Source organism: Thermobia domestica, chromosome 5 (assembly GCF_964235325.1).
Source record: "Thermobia domestica chromosome 5, izTheDome1.hap1.1, whole genome shotgun sequence".
NCBI lineage: Eukaryota > Metazoa > Arthropoda > Insecta > Zygentoma > Lepismatidae > Thermobia > Thermobia domestica.
Genome location: NC_137458.1, coordinates 315972784 through 315996991, shown reverse-complemented (window position 1 = coordinate 315996991; position 24208 = coordinate 315972784). Strand labels below are relative to the sequence as shown.

The window sequence follows — 24208 nt, the reverse complement described above, 5'->3', positions numbered from 1 at the left end:
TATCTTGTATCTTCGCCTCGGTTCCCAACTCTCTGAAGGTCGCACCACTTCCCAAGGTCTTCCTCAAGGTTCTGTATTATCTCCTCTTTTGTTCAATCTCTTTCTGGCCCCGATTCTTCGCCAAACCAGTAACACTGTCCGGGTTCTTTCCTATTGTGATGATTTAGTCTTCTATATTACTTCTCCCTCCCCTCAACTAGCTATACCCCAACTCATTTCAGCTCTCACCACTTTCTCCACCTGGTGTTGTACACATGGCTTAAGAATAAACTGGAACAAAACTTCCTTTCTAGTCTTTACTCGCAAACGCTCTCCCGCCCTACCCTCCCTTACTTTCACCGGTATCACTCTTCCTCGCCGTCCTTCAGTTAAATACCTTGGAATCGTTTTAGACTCTTCTTTACGTTGGACCCCCCATTATCATCATCTACATCAAAAAACATCATCCTTCTTACGTTTAATTCGTTCTATTTCTACTTCTACTTGGTCTACAGATTTTCGTGTTCTCCTCCTGTTATATAAACAGGTTTACTTACCTATTTTAACGTATGGTGGTTTCTTTCTATCTCCATCTCCTTCTCGAGTCTTTCAAAAATTCCAATCCCTTCAATATACTACTCTCTGCCGTACTCTTAGTCTCCCTTCCACCACTGCTGCCACTGCGCTTTATTCTGAGACCCGAGTTCCACCTTTAGCAATTCACTTGAAACACCTCTCAGACAAATTCTGTCTTCAACGTTTCCAATTTACACGATCCTCTCTCCTCCCTAAACTCACTCTGCTTCGACACCTTCATACAGGCCGAAAACGTTCTCCATATCTCGCATCTCTCCCTTTCATATACTCCAGTTATCTAGATCTTGCACCACATCTATTACACATCCAGCGCACGTATACTCTCCCTTGCTACTTGCATGACTATCCAGTTCTTTCTCAATCATTTTCTATAATTTTTCCCCAATATCCTTCTACCCAACTTTTCCCTCCCGCAACTTACCAACATTGCTTTTCCTCATCCATTCCTCCTCTCCCTCAGGACACTGTTCATTTGTACTGCGATGGTTCTGGCCAGGGCGTGCATTTGGGATCAGCCTTCTACGATTCCTCTCTTCAACAATGTTTCAGCTTTCAACTGCCCCATTATGTCTCTACCTTTCTCACTGAAGCTTATGCCTTGTTTGCGACTCTTCTTCATTCTCTTCAGCATCAGTATACATCTATCTGTATCGCCACTGATTCTAAATCTCTCCTCCAATCCTTACAATCTTCCCCCTGGACTTCAAAATCCTCCTGGATTCTTTATGAAATCCGTTTTCTTTTATACCGCCGGACTACCCTCAACTATACTACTTGCTTAATTTGGTCCAAAGGCCATGTCAACATCCTCGGGAATTCTCTTGCCGATGCCGCAGCCCGTTTCGGAGCCCTGCATGGCACTCCCATAGATCTTTCAGTCTCGCCTATTGACCTTTTCCCACGCCTTATTACACTTCATTATCAACGCTGGACTGCTTATAATGCCTCCTGTACAAAGGCCCGTTGGTACTGGTATCATCCTTGCTCTCTCCGCTCTCCATCTTGGTTTATTCAACATCCTTTCTCTCCCTCCTACCTCCATTTTCTGCTCCGTAACAGACTTCACATTCTGTATACTCCCCAACGCTTATATCTTCTCCGAAAACGTACTACTCCACTTTGTAATTGTGGTCTAGATACTGGCTCTATCGATCATCTCATTTTCTCTTGCCCTCTTTATCAACAATATCGCCCGCCATTTCTCTCTATTCTTCATAAATTTCACGGTTCTGGCCCTTTTAATGTAGATTCGTTTATTTTTACTTTATCTCCACCTGTTCTTATCGCCTATTATCTATATTTACAAAGAACTAAGTTATTTAGCATCTTATAAGCATCTCTAAAGATTCATCTCAATTCCTCATCTTTTTCTTTTCATCATACCGTATATAATTGCCGGGAGAGCGATCTTCGCTAAGGCAAGATGCAACCACAGAAGAAGAAGAAGAAATCAGGAAACAGACGAATTGCGAGACGCGCTTCTCTCACGATAGCAGACGCACTTGGCAGACGGGCGACGGAAGCTGCTCTAGAGTAAGGCAAAGCTTGTATCTGAACTTTGGACTATTGTGAAGCGATAACAGAAAAGTATTTAAGCGCCGTAAGTGTATGTATGAAAGTTTAGTTGTAAACAAGAACAATGAGTTGTTCAATACGACATTCAATGAGCGCTGCAGCCAACTTATTCGCAAAAGCTGCAAAATGCAAGAGTGAAAGCTACAGAAGTTTTCATACAACTTTCTCCCGGTATGTATAGACGAGTTGACTTTTTTTTTTTATCAGTTATTAGCTGATGAAATAACTTACCTGTAATTCTGTTTTAGGAGTTTTGGGGTAAACTTTACAATGCACGCTCCAGCTGCGCATCTATAAGTAGGACCGCTAGAAAAGGGCCTAGTAGGGTAGGGTAGGGTAGAGTAGAGTAAGATAGGGATAAGTAAGGTAGAGGTAGGAGCGGGTTAGCTTAAGGTTAGGGAAGTTTTGACCCATTTTCATGAAATTAATAGAAAATAATTTCGTGTTTCAGAGTGAGTACACCAGTTGGAGCCGGCATTGTAAAGTTAACCCGAATTTTCTAATATTTTACCAATGACATTTGTTTGGCGAATTTAAGAAGTAAAATTTCGTAAGCAGATGGTTCTAATTCCATTTGAGGGAGCAAGATAATGTTTTATTGTTTGTTTTGTTTCCTTAATTTTGATGTTGATGGAAAGTTAATATACTCTTTCTGTTAGTTATAAGCATTAACAAGTGAGTATCGTTTCATAGTGTAAATTTAAGATTTCCAAACTATACGAAATCAATACGCAAACTTGAAGTAGTTCATCTATAATGGCAAGTCTTTGCTTTGGTAATTTCATTCAATGGATCGTTCAATGAACCGATTCGTAACGAAGACAGAAAACAACCATTTCGGTTTGAATAGAGGCTAAGGGAGGAGATGGAACCCATTCTTGGAACACTGAATCGATTGCAAAAGCCACGTTTTGATATCTTTTCTCTTTTGTGCTATACAGAAATCAAAGATGTTGAAACGTAAATAATAGTAAATTTGAACAGGTAGTGTTGTGGATAGTCATGATATGTTGTCTTGAGACGCCAAATCATCTGCAGAAAACTACTTTTTGTTATCTCTTTTTGTTCTATGGCAATAAACATTGAAACCGGAAATGGCCAATTTTTCTATTTGAATAGAGGATTACCGGAACAGATGACACCTATTCCTCGGGCGCTGAATCGATTGGAAAAAACCGTATATTGATAGCATTTACACCGGAAGTAATAGTAAATTTGAACCCCTTCTTTTCGGTAGAATGTTGTGGATAGTCATGATGTGTTGTGATGAGATGCTGAATCGTTTGCAAAAAACGCTTCTCGCAATCTGTTCCCATTTTCGTTCTATGGCGATAAACGTTAAAACTGGAAATGACTATTTTGAACCACTTCCGGTTTCGATAAAGAGTTAATGAAGATGATGGGACCTATCCTTGAGATACTGAATCAATTGCGAAAAAAAATCAGTTCTCGATATCTGTTACCGTTTTTACTCTGATACTTGTCGACAGACAAACGGACGGACAAAGCCGTTCTATAAAACTTCCGACACTTATGCATAGAATAGCTTAGAAGTCTGAGTACACGTAGCAGAGATGGTTTTGTGGGAGAGAGTTATAAGACGAAGAAGAAAACGAAAGATGTTAATTGTTTTAATAAGATGTATCGGCTATTGTTTAGCTTTGGAGGGCCAGCTTTCTCACGTACCTTTCTGCGATGTTCTATTTCGATTCGGTTGTTTTATGGTTTCATGCGTTGAATTAGGATCTATAGTATAAGTAGTAGTAGTAGGAACGGGTTAGAAGCCCCGCAGGGGTTCGTTAGGTTCTGTTCTCGACATAAAATAGGCAATCACTTCCACTTACATTTACGGTTTGTACAGTTCCTCTACCGTACTGCCTTCAAAAAATTGTGTACGATACCTTCTTGATTACTTAAACACCACTATCAACTCATTTCTCCTGTAAATCATTCTCTTTTTTGCAGGGTTTGCCCAAGTGGGCCCAGCCCGAAAAAACCCACCGGGTTTTTTCGGGTTGGACCCGCCTGAAAAAAAATCTTAAAACCCACCTGGGTTTTTGACTTTTTTGTTATTGTATTATTGGTTCAAAGTAGAAGCATGAGAGACTAAATTAGCTGTATATATTTTGGCGGCATAAAATTTTTCAAAATGGCGTCCATTTTTCAAAATAGCGGTTATCCATGCTACAAGGTGCAATTTTCGGACTTTTTAAGTTGATATTTTGAGAGTAGAAGCACAACACATTCTAAATTCGATGTATAGATTTTTTTCGGCGATCCAATATAAAATTTCAAAATGGCGGCATTTTTTTCAAAACAGCAGTGAATAGAAAGTTGTTGCAAGTTGTGACAATGATACTCATGAAATGTAAATCACATTTTGACAATTTTACCCCAAAGAGATTGAAATATTTCGGTAAAACCCAATTAAACCCAATAAAACCCGAAAATACCCGAAAAAACCCACATGGGCCCAGGTGGGTTGGGTTTTTTCAAAAATACCCGGGTTTTTTCAAACCCTGCTTTTTTGCCGCTTTTGGCCACCTAATACTAAACAATTACCGATATATCGTACATAAACTATTAAAAAGACACGGGATGGCAGAAAGCAAGTTTGTGCCATTATAAGCCAATTTCCTTTTAATCCGGTTCCAGGGAGGACTGTAGCAAAGGGTGTAAAATCAGAAACATTGCAATGAGAGTGTTTGCTTGAATAGAGGGATTATTACACATGAATACAGTATTGGTCGGGGATCCAAAGGGAGAGTCGAGCAAATTTTTTTTACAGGAATCTGAACGCCTAGTATTGTGTTCGTGCTTACGTTTTCTCAACGCTCGGGCCACCCATTCGCTTTATCATCCAGTTCGTTGTTTAAATCTGTGTAATGATCTGATTTGATTTTAAGTTTAGAGTTCCTTTCAGCAGCAAGGCTCTATGAGACATGGATCTATAGTTTAACGTGGAATCCGTACCACATGAGCTCCCGCCGAGAATCGAATCCGTGTCTCCCACGCCTGAGGTCTGTGCGCTAACCGCTTAACCACAAAGGAGCTCAAGCTGTGTAATGAAAGGATTTGGTGTGATTTTCGCTGTTTATGTGCCTGTTTTGTGTTATTTTTAATTTTATTAATTTACCTTTTTGTTTAAATATTAGCTGTTGTACCCGTTCCTCGCACGGTGAGCATATTTATGCAATATATGATATTTAAAAATAAAGAAATCAATTAACTAATAATTCAGGAAGAACAACGTCTTCGGCGTTACTCCTGTCAATTCCCAAACCAGCTGACATGTCCCCTTTTTTCCGCAACTTCGCCTTGAATGTCATTAGGACTGGTACTAATCATCTTAGCGATCCCGAAAACTATGTATTTGACACTAATGTCAATCGTTTTTGACATGTTATTTTGTAATCTTCCCCCATCGTCCCAAGGATGGCGATGGAGATTTAAACTTGAACTGGAACGGTGTCGGGAATGTCAGTATTGATCTCAGTGACTCCGAAAACTATGGATTTGACTCTGTTATCCGTCAGAAGCTCTTTCGTGGCGTATGCACTTTTGGCGCGGGAGACTTATTCGATTTCCGGCAGAAGCTCATATGGTTCGGATCCCCTGTTAAGGCAGCAGACCTGTGTTCTATATGGTCTCGCTGCTGAAAGGTACAATTGAAGAATCAATCCATTACAACTAATATCCGTCGTCCTGGAAGTCTATTCTCACATTTTATGCATGCATTTTCACCACCCAAATGCGTCCCCTGCGAGTCCAAAATCAAGAAAAGGGCTTTGTAGGCTATTAGACCCGGTGAAAAACTATCTGTGTACACTCGTGTTCAAAATGATTGTCACACATCTATAACTGTCTTCTTGTAAGAATATAATTCGATAATGATTTTGCAGGGTACTTTTAATACTGATACTATGTGTATAATCGGGCACATACATTTCTTTGCCAATGATACACATACTAACGTTATAAGAAATACCGGGCAAATTCGTTATCAAATTATATTCCTACAATAACATACTTATAGACATGCGACAGTAATTTTGGACATGAGTGCATAATCTGGTAGCTCTAGTCACTTCTTTGTATGCGAAAAGCTGATAATAGAGAGAAACCCATTATTTTACTATTAAAGGTTATTATAATTTGTGAATATTTTGCCTTAAAATCCAAAGAAAGCGTTGTAACTCAGTGGTAGAGCGCTTTCTTCTGGTGAATGTAGGGCTTCTGCTTCGATTTCCGGCCAAGTAATTTTGTGATGGACATCGTGTCCATGGGTTTTCTCGGGGTACTCCCGTTTTCTCCTACTTTCTCATTCCACTCATTCTTAAATCATCATTCACTTGCTTTAATCACCATCTCCCTTAGCCGAAGGGGCGTTCAATTCAGGTTTCATTTCATTTCATAAAATCCAGAATGTTAAAAATTCTAAGTCGTAGAACCCAGGAACAGATTAATCCAGTTTGTATTATGTAAAACTGTCCTGGATCATCTGTAAATGGCTTCTGGAGCAGATTGCATCCAAATTCCAATGTATCCTATGTATTAATGGCAGTGGCGTATTTACGATTTTGTTTCGGAGCGGGATGGTGGTGGCTTTGCTCACTTTAGTCCTGGAAATGTGTAAATTCTGCAAGATATTTCATTTACTTTAATATAGTAAATAAAATTTGGGGGCTTAAGCCCGGAAGCTTCCCTTAAATACGCCACTGATTAATGGTATATTTAAGACAGCTTTCAAGAATTTTTGGGTATTACTTTCCGTTATTTTTATATATTATTATTATTATTTTGAACTCGTCGATTTTTTTTCTCAAAATGTGTTTTGGTACACTAAGACAGAATTAGATCGTAAAAAATAATAGAAAAATGAAAATAAAATTATTTATTTTCTTTTTTAGTTTGTTGCCCCACGGTTATGCCAAAGGAGATTATTAATGAAAAGAAATAATGGTGAAAATTAGTTATCTGTGCTCTCCTATTGAGAATGGAACCCTGGACTACATACACCAGAAAACCACCACCATAAAAACAGCAGATATTTGCCAATGTACACTTATGTCCAAAATTATTGTCGCATGTCTATAAATATGTTGTTGTAGGGATATAATTTGATAACGAATTCGCCCGGTATTTCTTTCAATGTTAGTATGTGTATAATCTGCAAAGACATGAAAGACATGTGTGTAGCAAATTCCATGTCAAAAGAACAGTAAATAAGAACAATAAAACAAAAAAGTAAAACTTTCTTGTCCATTTAGCAACATTTTGTTTTACTCACTCTAATTTTTATATTTATAATTGTTTTGCTATGAAAATTTCCACAAATATACATTTCCCGATTATACACATAGTGTCAGTATTAAAAGTACCCTGCAAAATCATTATCAAATTATATTCTTACAAGAAGACAGTTATAGATATGTGACGTTCATTTTGGACATTAGTGTACCTTACAATTGTAATGAGGTGCGGTGCGGAGGTTTGAGTTTTCCATTAATGGCAATCTCGCCAAGAGCAACAAGGAACAGGGAACTTAGCCGTTGTATTGGGAATTGTTTTGCTGTACTAGTGCAATTGTGTGCTAGTGTGGGATTGTGGTCAGGACGCAGTGAAAACGGTGTACTCTTTGGAGCAACCGTTATCGTTAAAAGTGTTTGGAGAACGGAATCTGTTGCTGCTTCGCAAAGGGCGTTTAGAAACAAATTTGCCTCATGTTGTGTCCTAGACAGGAACACAATGTAGTCGCTAATGAATAAGTTGGAAGAAACAGGATCGCTTCTGAGTGAGAGAGGGAAGCATCGGATCCCGCAGACGGGTGTTGTGGAAGGTGTCAGTTATCAACTCCTTAGGCCACCCAAGAAATCTCTCTGTCGCCCAAGAAATAATTTTTATCGTTGTGGGTAATATTACTAACACTTAATTTGTATTCTGCAGGTCCACTTGAAAAATTTAAAATCTCATTTCAATTGTAAGGTACACTGGCGAATATTTGTTGTTTTTCTTGAGGCGTGGGCGTTACTACCCTTGATGGATTCAAACCAATAATCATAGACCCATAAATCTCCCATCTTACCGTGACCATTTGTACAGACCGCATGAAAATCGGATTTCAGTTAAAAATTCTACACCCAAATGAAATCCATGAGTTTTAAAAAAACGCCCTGTGCTTATAACTGAACATTTTATTGTTCAGGATCTATTTTCCAGCTTCTATTGATTGGGTAAGTTATGCTTGTCATGTAAGCATAAAAGTTTACATATGACAGTTTATGAACTTCAAATGGAAAGAGAAATTTGAAGTATTTGTTAGAGGATAAAAAATCACAAAAGTGAAGTTTTAAGCGTCCACCGTTTGTCTCTGGCTTCAACGTCTTGTGTGACAGAAGAAGACCTAAATTTCAAGGAAAGGGACTTTCATTTATAATCTCGATTTTGGGGTTGAAAATCATAGATTCGGTGTCCATACAGAAAGAAAAAAAAGACACTTTTTTCTATGCTTGATTACAAAAATTATTGTTCTTCAAACATATTTTGAGATCATGGTTGAAAAACGGAGCAATGCGTCAAGACTTAGTATGATTCACATAATTTTACCTTTTATAAACATACAAATTTACTTACTTCTGTTATAATTGTTGCTGATTATTTCAGCATGCTGTCAGCGTTTCCACAACCAGCTCGTCGAAGGCGTGAGTAAGTACAAGAAACTATTTTTGATATGGGAACAGTGTTCGTCCATGTGGGGAAAATACAAAACATTCAGCATGAAGAACTATATCCGTATTCGGGCAGCATAAAATTTGCATGTAATGAACGTGGGAAAGAGATTGCTAAGAACCAATTAGACCAAAATATAAGATCGTTTACATTTCAGGGCAACTCAGTGCTGAAAACTGTAAAAAGATCATTGGCATAATTTGTGACAGGAAACCAGGGGATCTAATGGAAAGATATTTTATTTTGCTGCGTTTCGTGATGTTCTAAGACTATGTTCGTACTGAAGTGAATTTATATATTCCTTCGTATTGTTATACATGCATGATAAGGCACGATGGGGATGCATATTACACATAGTTTATCTGTAATTAGATATTGATAATGTTTAACGAAGGATATTATGAAGATGTCATTTGGCACTTCTCAATTACGCCTTTGTACGAATGCATGAATCTAATTTTAATTTAGGTGGTATATGTGTCTTGTTTTTTGTGTTCCGATAAACTATATCTTTAGTAAAGAATGTAACATATTGAACAAATAAAGTTTAACACATATAATTAGGCAGAAAATTGAAGTTCATAGCTAACTTACATTGAATTGGAAATGCCATCTCATGTCGCCACTCTAATATCATAATATATTAAGATTCTTATTTGAATAATATGCACTTACAGCGTTTTTCTGGAAAGTAGTAGGATTTATTTATTATTATTATTATTTTTTAATTCATAATTTTGACACGCCGCCTAAATGGTTTTTAAAATATGTCCCTTCTGCATCAACACAGCGTTTCCAGCGACTCTGCCAATCACTCAAGGCTCCCTGGAACGCAGAAACTGAAATGCTCTTCAGCTGCCTCGTTACGGCCTCTTGAATGGCCTGGACCGAGCTATGGTTCCGTCCTTTCATGACCCTTTTCAGTCAGGGGAAGAGGAAGAAGTCTGAAGGAGCGACATCTGGACTGTAAGGTGGCTGGGGAAGCTGTGTGATGCCATGTTTGGCCAGGAAGTCCATGACAGCAAAGGCAGTGTGGCTCTGCGCATTGTTCTGATGAAGTTTCCATGATCAAGCGATTGCAGGTCGGACGCGGGCGACTCGTTTTCTGAGTTTTTCAAGTACTTCCACGTAGAATGTAGCATTCACAATCAGACCAGGCGGTACAAACTCTATGTGAACCACTCCTTTGTGGAGATGACAAGGCACCTTGAAAGGGTTCACCTTAAACTCGGTGTACAGTCCGAGCTCCTGCGTGGCTAAGCAGTTAACGTACACATCTTTGGCGTGGGGGACCCGAGTTTGATTCCCGGCGGGAGTTCATGTGGTTCGGATTCCACGTTAATCAGTAGGTCCACGTCTCATATTGCCTCTGTGCTGAAAGGGACGTTAAACTCAAAATCGACTCAACTCAACTCCATCTACACTCCGTGAAGGTTTGGAGACCACCGGTGACTGGTGCGCTCGTAGCTAAGAACCCCACTCAACCAGCGCAGTAACATCCCCCTTCTTCAACACGTTTTGGCGGGAAAAAATCAGTCATACTACTTCCGGGACAAACCCTCTATGTGGAAATAGAAGTTTTAAAAAAGTAATAGTTCTTGCATGTAATGTCTGTGTTCATAGGACAGTTATTTCGACAGCGAATTCTATGAAATAAGGAAGATACGCAAGTTATGTTCATCATATTTTAACTTCTATTTATACACTCTAATATCAATCCTTCGTCGAAACTTTTAAAGCCTTAAAAACAGAAGCTGTATAAAAGAAAGCATCTGGAGTATAGCAAGTGGGGGATAGGTAAGGATGGGAATGAATAGAAACTCTCTCTCATTGTATATCTTTAAAATGAAAAGTTTTGTTTGGAGAGGGGCTGACTTTCTTGGTACAATTTAAATTAATTTATCGTAATATTTTTTGTCTTTGTTTACCTTTCATGTAAAGTTAAATTTGATTTTGTGAACGCCCTGACTATATTTCTAACGATTCATTTCTAGTAACTAAAGAAATATGCTCCAGGGATAAGGCATGTGCATATCTCAAATGTTTAACTCATCGGTACAGTAATACAAGACCCGTGTCTAAATCATCGCCCAGTAGTTCATTTTTTCGCTGTTCGTGTATCATTCAGTTCGTACCTTCAGAGGAACTGATGTTGGTTAAATTTGGTTATTTCCTCATTTCATTATACATTATATATCTTCTGTAACATTTGTCTCATTAACTTAGTAATTCAGATATAAACATTAAAAATGCACATAGTTATCTGAGGAGAGTTAGATCAAGCTGTTTTGGGTTTGATTTCCGGTGGGAATTCTCGGTTTAAAAAGTTTAACAGCTTTTAAAAAACTCGAGACTAATTATTCTGCGTGGGGATTTTCCTAAGTTTTCCTCATTCATACCAGACAAATGCCGGGAAGCTACCTAACAGATAATTCCCAGATCGCTTTCCTTTTCCCGGATTGTGTGCTCGCTGATGGTTGTTATTCCTTATATGTGACAGACTTAAGATCATATATACTGGTAATGCCCAGAAATATGTTTAAATAAGTTTGTCTACGAAGATAATTTTTTAGCTGCGTGGACGGGATGTACGCATCCGAGACGTTGCTCCCACTTGCCAGGGTGCGCAAATTTGCATGTGGGCGTTGCTTGTTTATTAAATTGAAGGATTACTGTTGGGAACATTTATCAGATTGTACTTTGAATAATTATTTTATTATTATTTCACATGTATTTAACTCAGTTCAGATAATTGCACGACCAATTTGTTACTGGTGTAGATCACAAAGGATGGATGAGTTTTGGCAATGCGCTGACGTAATTTGCATATTATTCACACCTTATGTGTGACTCGTTAGGTATCGATAAAAGATTTAAGGAGGAATTCTTGTGAAGATGTTTCTTTGATAATTTTCAATTACGTCTTGTACAGTCAGCGACAAAAGTTATTTCCGTTTGGTAAGATTTATTTTGGGAATAACGGTAGTATAGCTGTTACGTATGACAGTGGTATGGCCGGAACGTACAGAATATTACATATTTTTTAATTTACTGAAAACTGTACGCAAATTGCCCATCTACTGTATTCTAATTTCATCAGACGAAAAGAATTTTTGTCGCTGACTGTACGATGCATGAATTAAAAATTTTTTCTATAGTATTATATGTCATTCGTTCTTTTGTGTTGTGATAAAATATTCAGAATTTTGATTCATTTCCTTAGGATAAATAGCGTAGCAACATATTTAACGTATGCAAAAGAGTATAATATTTAAGCAGAAGTGTCACTAGTTCCTAATAGACGTTATCAAATACATATTAAATTAAACAAACAAGAAAGAAAAGAAAAGTACTTTCACTTAAAACCTCCATGAAGATTACATTTCACGAACAGTTTCAAAGTTTGCTTGCCTCTTCTTTAGCGTCGCTGATTAAATTTCGCTGTTTAACTTATTTCATATTGTAGAGATGTATTGCTGTGATATATCTCGGAAAGTAAAGGTAAAACTGAGAATTATGTGATTTTGTCCACTTTTCGTATCGTCTGATGGAAAATTTGTTAACATGTAGTTCTTCAATAAGAATTTTTTTAGTAATTGGTACACATGGAGTACATCTTAAAATTCTCGTGATTGGATAACTTTGTCAGGGTTTTATAAGGTTATTCTGTTGTGGTAATGCTAGAGTTTGATCTTAATTGCTCTATTTTTTCTTTATTTTCTTTAAAAAAATAATAACAAGAAACATTGCAGCTCGGCTAGCATTGTGTATTGAGTAAGAACAGAAGACAGTGACACGATTTGTCTACTTGGAGGTACTGTTAGAGATTGAAATTCATCGGGGATATTCAACGCAATTGCATAGAAGTATATACATGAGAGTGAGTAGTAAAGTTTAGAAGAGGCCGAATAAGCGTTACCGGAAAGAAGGAGCAGGATATGCGTGAACTTCATTCATTACTCGAACACTGCAACAAGCAAGGCGAAGAGTTTTGAACAGAGTAGTTACAGAAGTTAAAACTGTGTTCCTCATTATCAGCCAGAATCCAGAGTGCAAATACCTAGTATCCCTATTGAGAAAGAAATTCAAAACTCCACGGGAACGGTGATGCGAAACGTTTTTGGCCTGAAAAAGATCTTAAATAGAAGACTCCTTGGGAAAGGGGCGCAAAGATTACAGTGCATTGCCAACAATCTGAAGCCACCGTTTGCATCTGACGGCGAGACCTATTGTATTGTCAAAGACAGTATTTTTTGTCCCTTGATCACTGTCCTCTGTTCTGCCTTGTTGCACACTGCCAGTGGAACAGCCATATTCTCTTCGCAATACAAGAAAGGAAAATGTGACAGTTAAGATGAAACTTCGTAGCATTACCACAACAATATAACCTTATAACATGCGAAGATGGAAGGCAGTGCAAACAATATAAAAGTGTGTTATGGCAAATGAGAGGATACTCATAAAGGTATCCTTATTGTGCCTTTTATTTAGTCACGGTGAGATCATTTCAAGAACTCGTGCTTTTCTCTTTCTGGGTTAAAATACGTTTGAGAAACTAACGTCATCGTGACCAAGGAAGCAAGGGTTCTTGAAATTCTTATACAGTGCTTAAACCAAAAAGAACAATAAGGTTCTTACTAGTTTAATAATATATCAGATAATTTCCTTATTACTTTAAGAAATAAATTTGTTGTCCTATCCTTAATACTGATGTTAAAAGAAAAAAAAATCCTGTCTATCATTGTTCATTCACATCGAATGTATGGATCAAGTAATTTCATTCCTTTCGGTGTTAACAAAAGCTTAAAGTTTCAAAAGTAACATTTTTTGGTTCCGAATAGTGTGGTTCCTAGATAAAGAAAACATAGGTGGGTGTAAATTCTATGCTTATTTTCACGTAAATACCTCTCTTTACCTCTCTGATCCTTTTATATGTAGCATATTTTTATTGGGCTCCTGGAAACAAATTGTTTCGGAAGTATATCATGCTTAACTGTTTCAGTACTGCATATGTCTGTCGCCACGGTCTTTGTAATGGTGTGCTCACTTCTGGTAAGAAGAGTTTGAGGTTTGATTGCGTTGTCCGATAATTGTTGATTACATTAGTGAAGCATACCAACAAATTATATCATATATATATGTGTATGTGTGTAGTCTAACGGACTCGAACACAACGTAACATAGTTAAGTTTTGTTTTAGGTTGAAAGCGAAGATAATAGACGGGAAGAAGATCGCAAGAGAAATCCAAGAAGAATTGAGAACTGAAATCAACCAATGGGTCGCAGCTGGTAACCGACGGCCACACCTGACAGCGGTGCTTGTCGGCGATGATCCTGCCAGTGCCACGTATGTGAGAAACAAAATAAAGGCTGCAGATGTTGTAGGTAAGTGTATTGCACTTTGATAGACAGGCATAAAGCATGAAGAATGATAAATCAATTCATTTTCAAGCGACTTAAGTTTAATTGCAATCAATTTAATTTATGAGCATTCTTAAGTAATGTAGCATTGTAGTTATTAATTATTTACGACGATTGATTGATCGCAGCACCATTTTTTATTTTATTTTTATTACTTTTGTTTATTTTGTTAAGTATGCTTCAAGAACGGAAGAAATATAATCTGTAACAAGTTGCACATACCTTCAAAGTACTATTTGATAAATTAATCACGGTTTTTACACTATTCTTTAATTTATTGATTTATGTGTTTCTTTATTGTCTTAACCCTACCCTGAACAGAGAAGAATTACTCCATTTAAAGATCGTTTACATTAATTCCCATATATCAACAATATATATATATATATATATATATATATATATATATATATATATATATATATATATATATATATATATATATATATATATATATACTGTATACAGGGTGTATGCAACCCAAGCGCTAGCGGCAATAGGAGCAAAGATGGCTGCCTTTACTGGTCCCAAGCGTGCTAGCTGTATGTTTTGGTTTGAAGAATCCAAGTCTGCGACAATTGTCTAACGTAATTTTCGTACAAAGTATGGTAAAGATCCCCGCAATAGGCCTACTATTTATCAGTGACGTAAGTGTTTTATTGAAACGGTGTTTGGTAAGGCACAACAAATCTCCAGGTGTTCCCCGTACGTCTGAAGACGTTGTTGAGCAGGTGAGATAAAGCTTTGTGAACAGTCCTACTAAATCAACCCGGCGTGCTTCTCGACAGCTGGGCATCCCACACGTGACAGTTTGGGCGTGTGTTGAGAAAGCGGTTGCGTCTCAAACCATACAAATTGCAAATAGTGGAAGAATTAAAAGACACTGACAGAATACTGTAGCTAGTTTGGCAAGAAATCGACTTCAAATGGGATGTGTGTCGCATCACCAATGGAAACCACATTGAACCTCTTTAAGAGTCTTCATCCCGGCGAAATTAAAATACCGCTAATTTTACAGTAATTATGCGATATCTTCAAATAGATAAAAGATAATTGAAATGTGGAACAAGAGCGCCCTAGACAATATTATTTTGCGTGAGGTACAGTTATCACAAGTCACCTAGTGGCTTTCCGTTTTCAGCTGTTTAGAAACGCGAAAATAAGTGCCGATTTTCAAAATGGCTCGAAATCGAAAGCAGATAAGTGAGTCGTGATAACGATTTCTCATGTAAAATAATATTGTCTAGGGCGCTCTTGTTCCACATTTCAATTATCTTTTATCTATTTGAAGATATCGCATAATTACCGTAAAATTAGCGGTATTTTAATTTCGCCGGGATGAAGACTCTTAAGTAAAAGGTATAAAGCGTGATGTATTTTGCTACAAAATGACACCAAAACCATGTCTAAGCTAACTGAATAAATCAGTATCAGTTTTCAAAGTTGTGAAGTCCTTTTTAATACACCCTGACATACACACACACACACACACACACACACACACACACATATATATATATATATATATATATATAATGTACACACAAACACAATTGAAAATACAAGACAAAAATAGTAATACTTTAAGAACCGAAACCAAAATAAAGAAAGGAACATTAGTATTGAAAGCTACGCATATAAATACGTACAATGTTTTGAGATAGTCTTCAGGAAGTATGAATGAGAGACGTCACTGATACTTGTTAAAAAGTAATGGTTTGAAAGTTGATATTAAACTTTGTTGCAAAGCTGTAGTTTTTTTTTCTTTTCTTTGGTGCGTATACACAACGCATTATTTGATTTTTGAGTGTAACGTCTCATGATTATGTTCTCAGGCTAAGGAAGACGGTGGTGATAGTAAAGAAAAAATTGTGAAATGAAGAAAGTGCCCCGAGAAAGCCCACGCACACGGTATTTGTCTACCACAAAGGTCATTTGGCGCGAGCTGTGACCGAACCAAGTATCCCATTCACCAGAGTATAGAGCGCTCTACCACTAAGCCACCAGGCCCCATATAATGTAAGAAAATCGTAAAAACATAATCACATACAATAACTTTTCGCTTAATGCTTCGTCAGATGGAGAGGGGAAGAAGTAGGGAGTCAAGAAAAAAAATTAAAATGAGATCAGGGAAGTAGCTGTAAATCGTCCAGGTAGGTGCCATGTTGAAATATAGGGTAAGGTAATAGTTTGCTATGAAGAAACTTGCGAAAGCTTACGAGGTTAGCAGAGAAAGATAAAATTGATGGACGAGTGGGCCAGTTAGAGTACAGGAGGCAGGAGCAATAACGAATGAAAAGACTTTAAAATGACTTTAAAATTATGTGATTTTATATAACTAACATCTTATGAAACCATCTTCAAGTATAGGTGTAATACTAGTCGGAATCTTTTAGATTACACATTGTTACAACACCTTAAAATCTAAAAGTAGAAAAATCGACAGAGAGTTTTCTTCAGTACACTGCTTCCAATTCTATTCAACACTTCCGATTTTCTTGCAAACAAACCTGTTACGTTAATTTCTGTAACAATATTCACAGCTGTTTAATCCTGTTTATGGGCTTGCGAAATTGGAGAATTGCTAGGAGTTTCAAATTTCATGTTAAATATTTGACATGTTTCCGTGTAGAAACTAAAGAATACCCAATTTAAGAAATTGCAGCACAACTAATTTTATCCTATTTTTCTTTCAGGCATAGACAGCAGGACGATAATGCTGCCAGCGTCTGTTTCAGAGCACGAACTTCTTGATACGGTTCACCATTTGAATGAAAATCCAAACGTTGACGGAATTCTAGTACAGGTTCGTCTTTTCTTTATTTTATGTAGTCTTTGAAAATAAGCACAAACATAGAAGTAATTGTGATCTTGGTTTGTTCAAGAGTATATATTCCAATGTAAGGAGGCACTGTGGCTCCGTGGTAGAGCGTTTATCTCTGATGCATGGGGGTCCCTGGTTCGATTTCCGGCCAAGTAAGTTAGAATGGACAGCATCGTGTCTGTGGGTTTTCTCGGAGCACTCCCGTTTCCTCCCCCATTTTCATTCTACAAATTCTTCCATCATCATTCACTTGTCTTAATCATTGTTTTCCTTAGCGTAGAGAGCATAATCATAGGACGTTGAATTAATATTCCAATCTTTCTACTTTTACGAGTATCCTAATTAGATAGTTTATTATGTATACAGCGTGTTTCAAAAAAGAATAACCTGATTTTGGATGGTAATAATTACGGAACATGGGACGTGCCTGCAAGGAAATGGGTGTTGTTTGAACATTCATGGCCAAGTTTCAGAAAATTGCCATTAGATGTCAGTCAATGCGTCTTCTCAGTTTGCAGCCAGTCAGAAGAAAGATGACGTCCGTTTAACAGAAGGTGTTTTTTTTGTATGCTGCAGTTTACAAACACTGAATCAGTGATTTCGGTCCAGCGTGGTTTTCGTCGGCGTTTTGGCATTGATCTGCCTGCACCAAAAAACATTCGTTGTTGGTGTCGCCGGTTTGAAGAGACAGGATGCTTGTGCAAGGGTAAGAGTCCAGGTCGGCCTCGCACTTGCGATGAAATGCTGGAAACAATTTGGCAAACGTTTGAGCAGAGTCCGCGCTACTAGTGGACACATAGATCATTTGTAATAGCATATCTATAACTTGAAAATTTCGTGAGTATTTTGCAGTTTATCCCATTTTTGTAGTATGTTTTTATCAATGCATATGGACTTTTAAACTCAGGTCATTCTTTTTGAAACATCCTGTATAACCGCACTTAGTTCATTTTCCTCAAGAAACGTTGAAAGTTGCGTAGAAGAGATTGTAAACAGAGAAGAACATGTAGCATGTTCGAGGCGTACGAAATCATATATGAATGCGAAGGTAGTTACATAAGATTTTTTTTTTAAAGGAATATGTAAACTATAATTAAGGTTTTTCATAAGAAATAAAAAAAAAAATGTTTCGCAATTGACAAAATATGACATTACAGTAAAACATATTACTTGTTCATAATGCTGTAACAAAAATTGTAGAACTATATTTAGAGCATCTCTCATTCTTAGGAAAAGACCTCTATTGAATTTGGACGAAGCCAAAAAATGTTAGCGTAGTGTCATGCGTAGATATACTCAAAACTTCATTGTGCGTTAGCATTGTTCAAATTAATATATAAATCAATGATGGTTACTTTAGGCTCTCGCTCAATAAATATTTGTAGTAATTTTAAAGGTGAAATTTACTATCTCGTATATATTAAAATGCTAGGTTTATATGTTTGTGGCTAATTCTTTTGACAATATCTTGGAAACCATAAGCTTTAGAAAGATGCCGTTTTCACTGATCGATTGCAAATTTTGTGTAGATTGTTTAGTTCTAATTGATTTTTTTTAATGGCCGTTATTACGTTATTACATTCTTAAGGGTACATTGGAAATATTCAAATTTTAAGAAGTAAAGCATATCCTACGAGTTATACATTCCAACACCACACATTTGTATACGGGGTTAGTATATCTTTCCGGGGTTTTTCATGGCCAAATGATAATGAAAAACGAGTTGAGTTGAGTTGATTTTGAGTTTAACGTCCCGTTCAGCAGCGAGACTATATGAGACGTGGACCTACTGATTAACGTGGAATCCGAACCACATGAGCTCCCACCGGGAATCGAACCCGGGTCTCCCACGCCATAGGCTAATGAAAAACGAATGATAACCATTTCTCTAGTCTAAGAGGACCCTTTATTGTTTGGAGTGTTTTGCCCAATGAACAACATATATCACTCACATTATAATTCATTGTGTGTGTAATGTATTTGCTTATTACATACTGCATTCAAAAAGAAAGAGAACCTGATCATACATGAATTACAAACTCCAACCGGTAGTACGCTCAAATTTTGCAAACAGTGCGAAATATTAAAAAAAAAATATAAAGAATCTCTCCTTTGTGGTACCCCTTGTCGATTTTTATCAAGACGTCTTTCACTTGTATCTGAAAAGAGACAGGTACAGATGTTGTGAGGAATGACAAGGAGATTCTTGCTCATATGTGAATGATGCGCTTTGTAGAGAGCGCAGGTTCAGCTAGTAAGATATATTCATAGTGGCAACCTGGATAATAATGGCGAGAGTTTAAAAAGTTACAAAAATAACTGCTGATTCTCCTGCAAAAAGGTTACCAGTTGAATATTGTAAGGTGCAGCATTCAAATATCTATTCCAAAAATCAGCTTAGAAAGAAACCAGCTTCCTTCTCGTCTTTACATGAATAAGACGTTTACACCTGTTCAAAACTTTTGGTGATCTGAAACTATCTTCAGATACGTAAGTAAACAAATAAAAATTAGTGTTTTTTTCTGTGCCATAGATCCACTGTAATAAAAGATAATACTTACTTCTAGATTGTGTAACCAGTTATATAATTATTTGTATATGTTTTTGTCACAATCAATTATAACGTTATATTCTTTACTATTCCAGCTTCCGCTTCCTGGCCACATAACGGAGAGAACTATCTGCAACGCTGTAGCTCCACACAAAGACGTGGATGGATTTCACATAGTGAACGTTGGAAGATTTTGTCTAGATTTGAAGACTCTAATACCATGTACTCCTTTAGGCGTTCAAGAACTAATCAGGAGGTCAGGTGAATATCAGTTTGCTATTTCGTACTGCTAATAGGATCCGGTAATTAGCATTTGTAGTTAGAACTATAGCATATAAGTGGTTAATTACAAATGCCTGGTAGGGATATTAACAGCATTTAAAGTGGCAGATCGTGTACTTTTAATTTGAAATCATCTTATTGATAAACTACAAAGAGGTAACGCAAAGAGTGAAAAAGTTACTAACTGGACAGGGACTCAAACTCGGGACCTCCGGCATACCGTGCCGATGCGTTAACCACTACTCCACCTAATCCGCTTCCCAGAACAGCCAATCACTCTTTCACTCTCGAGGTCAGGTGCTCTCATGTCGGACTACGTGGGTTGTACCACAGACCCCTGCTGTTCTTAGTCACTTTTTCCAGTTAGTAACTTTTTCACTCTTTTTTTGTTAGAATTAGCACCTATAAAGGATTTGGTGTGTAAAATAAAAAATTGGTTGTTTCTCCTTTCATTAGTATATATGAAATCAACCGTCATAAGGTGCTCGATATAAAGACATGGGATTGGCAGTCGTTGGTACCTTCAGTGTGTGTTCGAAACGATGTTCTTTTCTTATCGTTTGTTTAAAAGACTTTGCCACCTATTTCTCTCTTAAAGGACATGTGATCGGAACTTTACGAAGCAAATTTCAATACTTCCGTTTGAAATAGAGATCCCGGTTGAATATTGCTTCATTTAATTCGATCTATGGATAAGAATAAGGTATTTAAAAAAGATAAATATGTGATCAGATTTTTATTTATTTATTTAAATAAGACTGACTGTAAGTATTATTTCTTAGCGTATACTTTCTGAACATTTTTACATTTATTGTATCTAGGTGAAAAAATACTTAACGCTGTATGTTTTGTGCTGTTTTCAGGTGTTGAAACGTTCGGTAAAAATGCTGTCGTATGTGGAAGATCGAAAAACGTTGGTATGCCGATTGCCATGCTTCTTCATGCTGATGGCATAGGTGAGATTACATTTTCTTCTTATAAGTAAAATTCAGATTTTTTTTCCTTAAGGGCTGTTAAGATATGTGTGTTTAGATGATTCATTTTCCTTTTGTTTCTCTGTAGTAAGGCATAGTAACGTATCATATCTCTGGTATACATCATCATTATCATCATAGGTATTCTGCCATTATTGGCAGTTCATTTGCCACTACTGAGAAGCTTCCATTTTCCAAGGTTTTTCACTAACCTCTTGTCTTCATGTACGATTTTTATGTTTTGATATCGTCGATTAATTGTAGTCTCCTTCGCTTTTTTCCTGCCACCATATCTAGCACTTCTCTCATGATACAGTTCCTCCTTAGGCAATGTCTCAGCGAGTTTCTCTTCCTGTTCTTAATAATATCTAAGAAATTTTTCCCCTCACCATTTTTAAACCCTCTCATTCGTTTTCCACTCCACCCAGTTAATTTTCTCCATTTTTCTCCACACCCACATTTCGAAAGCTTCCAGTCATTTTTCATTGTTTTTGTGTAATGTCCATGTTTCTGCCCACACAGTACAATACTCTACATGAAGCATTCCACAAGAAATATATAATAGTCTAATTAGAAGCTGTTCCCCAAAGGTTTAAATAAAATAGTATTATTACAACTTCTTGGTACTATATGGTGGGAACTTTCAAGTGCAGTACACCAGTATTCATAATAAGTAGAACTAGAAATGTTAGATGCAAAAGTTTAAATAAGAAAGGTGCGTAGTAGGTTGAAATTTCAAATTTGAATATTTATACAAACAGTATCAAAACTAATTACATCATATCATCATGATCATCATAGGTATTTTGCTTTTATTGGCAGGTCACTTGCTGCAAGTGAGAAGCTTCCATGCTCCACGGTCCTCCGCTAACCTCTTCGTCTTTACGTTCGATTTTTCTCTTTTGATATCGTCGATTAATTGTAGTCTCCTTCGCTTTTTTCCTGCCACCATATCTAGCACTTCTCTCATGATACAGTTCCTCCTTAGGCAATGTCCCATCCCTCTTCCTCTTTTTAATAATATCTAAAGTTCTTCTTTTTCTCCCCGCCATTTCCAACACACACTCATTCGTTTTCAGCTCGAGCCAGCTGATTCTCTCCATTCTTTTCCACACCTACATTTGGAAAGCTTCCAGTCATTTTTAATCATTTTTGCGTAGTGTCTATGTTTCTGCTCTATACAGTACAATATTTTACACGAAGTGTGCAAATAAGTCTAATTAAAATCTCTTCTTGAAAAGTTTGAAAAAAATACCATTATTATATCTTCCTGGTAACATAGCTTTCGAACTTTCAAATGAAGTATAATAGTATACATAATGAGTAGAACTAGGGATGTTAGATGCAAAACTTTAGTTAGGGAAGGTGCATAGAACGTGAAATTCTTAGATTTAAATATTCGTACAAAGGGTACCAAAATTAATTACATTATATATAAAGACTCTAAATCTACTCTTGTATTAAAAATCGGCGTAAATACAATGTCCCAGAATACAATGTTATTAAAGCCATAAGTTAAGCTCAACATTTAACACTTCCGTGATTGGAAGGAAAGTATTAATCCATAAACAAGTATATCTTACATTATTTTATTTGGATTAATTACTGTGTGTTTGTGTCTTTCAACAGGAGAAACTCATGCTATGGACGCAACCACTACAATCTGCCATAGGTACACTCCTAGAGACCAACTAGCAATATTTACGAAACATGCCGACATTATAGTCTCAGCGGCAGGTAAGGACCCATTAATACATGTTTAGAAATATGGAATTGTCTTTTTCTGAACACGTTCTAAGTACATGCATAATATTTTGTTGAATGTTTTTGAGTTCCAGGTTAAAAACCATAATCATGAATGCAGGTGAATGTTGATTGAAGAAACGGATGATAAAAAGGGGTGATGAGAAAGTAATGCTACAAAGCCTGTAGTGAAACGTGTATATATCTAATATAAATAAAATAGAGTTTGTTTGTGTGTTTGTCTGTCTGTTTGTCTCTGTGTGTGGCCTGGGGACCAGACGAGTGGACCTAGAGTTACCAAATTTTGGTCAGGGGTACCTTGGCCCAGGCCCCAGATCAAGACGAAGGCCTTTTTTCAAATTTCGAACCAGGGAGGGGGGCGTTTACCCTAACCGGCTTGGGAACCAGACAAATTGACCGAGAGTTACCAAATTTTAGTCACGAATACCTTGGTCCAGGCTCGAGACAAGAGTTAAACATTTTTGTCAAAATTCGAACCAGGGGGGTCTCAGGGGGGCGTTTACCGGGACATGTAAAAGTAGTAGAAAATGACTGATATTAGTGTCGAATTCATAGTTTTCGCGGTCAATGAAGTCAATGGTGAAACTCTGATCGCATTAACTTCCAAATTCACGTTTTTCAGCTCCGGGCCGGGGGGTTACCGGGGGGTGGGATGAGATACCGAGACATATAAAAGTAATCCAAAATGACCGATATTAGTGTCAAATCCATAATTTTCGCGGTCGCTGAAATTAATGGTGACACTTCCATTAGCGATGACTTGCAAATTTAAACGGCGTGACAAACTTCTTGGCATTTGAAGGCGGGGCTTTAAGTTCCCTTTAAATCTGCTAGCAAATGAGAGGCCAGCGGTATTGCCACGTTTATTTTGTACACATCCACGTCTATCCTTTGCCACCTGATTGCGCTGTAGTTTGTCTGTTTAGCCATAACCACACCTCTTAGCATTCGGCAACATCGCGTCAGAGCTTGCGTTTTATTCGTTTAGCTGAAATGCCAAGATATTTGTCACAGGCTTTAGTTACAGTTGTATGCGGGCCGGGAATCAACGGCAAGGGGATCCGAGACATGTAAAAAATAGCCCAAAATGACCGATATTAGTATCAAATCCATAGTTTTCGCGGTCGCTGAGATCAATGGTGATACTCCCACAGGCGTTGACTTCCAAATACAGCCCCGGTGCGAAGCATGGGTATATTCTACTAGTTATTTCATACAAGTAACACAGCCAACAGATAGTACATACATTAGGCGATTTTTCGATGTAGTCTCTACATCGGTTGAAGCACTTGTTACATCGTGGGACAAGTCTGAAAATTTCCTTCTGGTAAAAAATCTTGTTCTTGCGTGTTCAGCCACGTTGTTACGAAGTGTTTCACCTCTTTGTCTGAAGCGAAGCGACGGTCTTCTAGGTGCTCCTTTAAGTGCGGGAATAGGTAAAAGTCGGTTGGAGCGTGATTCTCCTGTTGGCCTGAATCAGCTCATCCACGCGAGCTGTGTTCAAATCTGTTG

At 37.4% G+C, this 24208-nt stretch overlaps 1 protein-coding gene across 2 annotated transcripts in view; it reads left to right on the top strand.

Annotated features, from left to right (window-relative positions):
* The first annotated feature begins 2035 nt into the window (after nt 1-2035).
* The window catches only part of Nmdmc (NAD-dependent methylenetetrahydrofolate dehydrogenase), a 34407-nt gene continuing 12234 nt past the window's right edge, over nt 2036-24208 (top strand). The window contains exons 1-7 of one of the 2 annotated variants that reach the window (XM_081760451.1): nt 2036-2322; nt 8815-8856; nt 14081-14265; nt 16998-17107; nt 19772-19937; nt 20822-20914; nt 22562-22669. In XM_081760451.1, coding sequence (XP_081616577.1) covers nt 2216-2322; nt 8815-8856; nt 14081-14265; nt 16998-17107; nt 19772-19937; nt 20822-20914; nt 22562-22669 — 811 coding nt within the window. In that variant the 5' untranslated portion in view covers nt 2036-2215. The remainder of the gene's footprint in view (nt 2323-8814; nt 8857-14080; nt 14266-16997; nt 17108-19771; nt 19938-20821; nt 20915-22561; nt 22670-24208) is intronic. The other variant, XM_081760452.1, reaches the window with a different exon arrangement.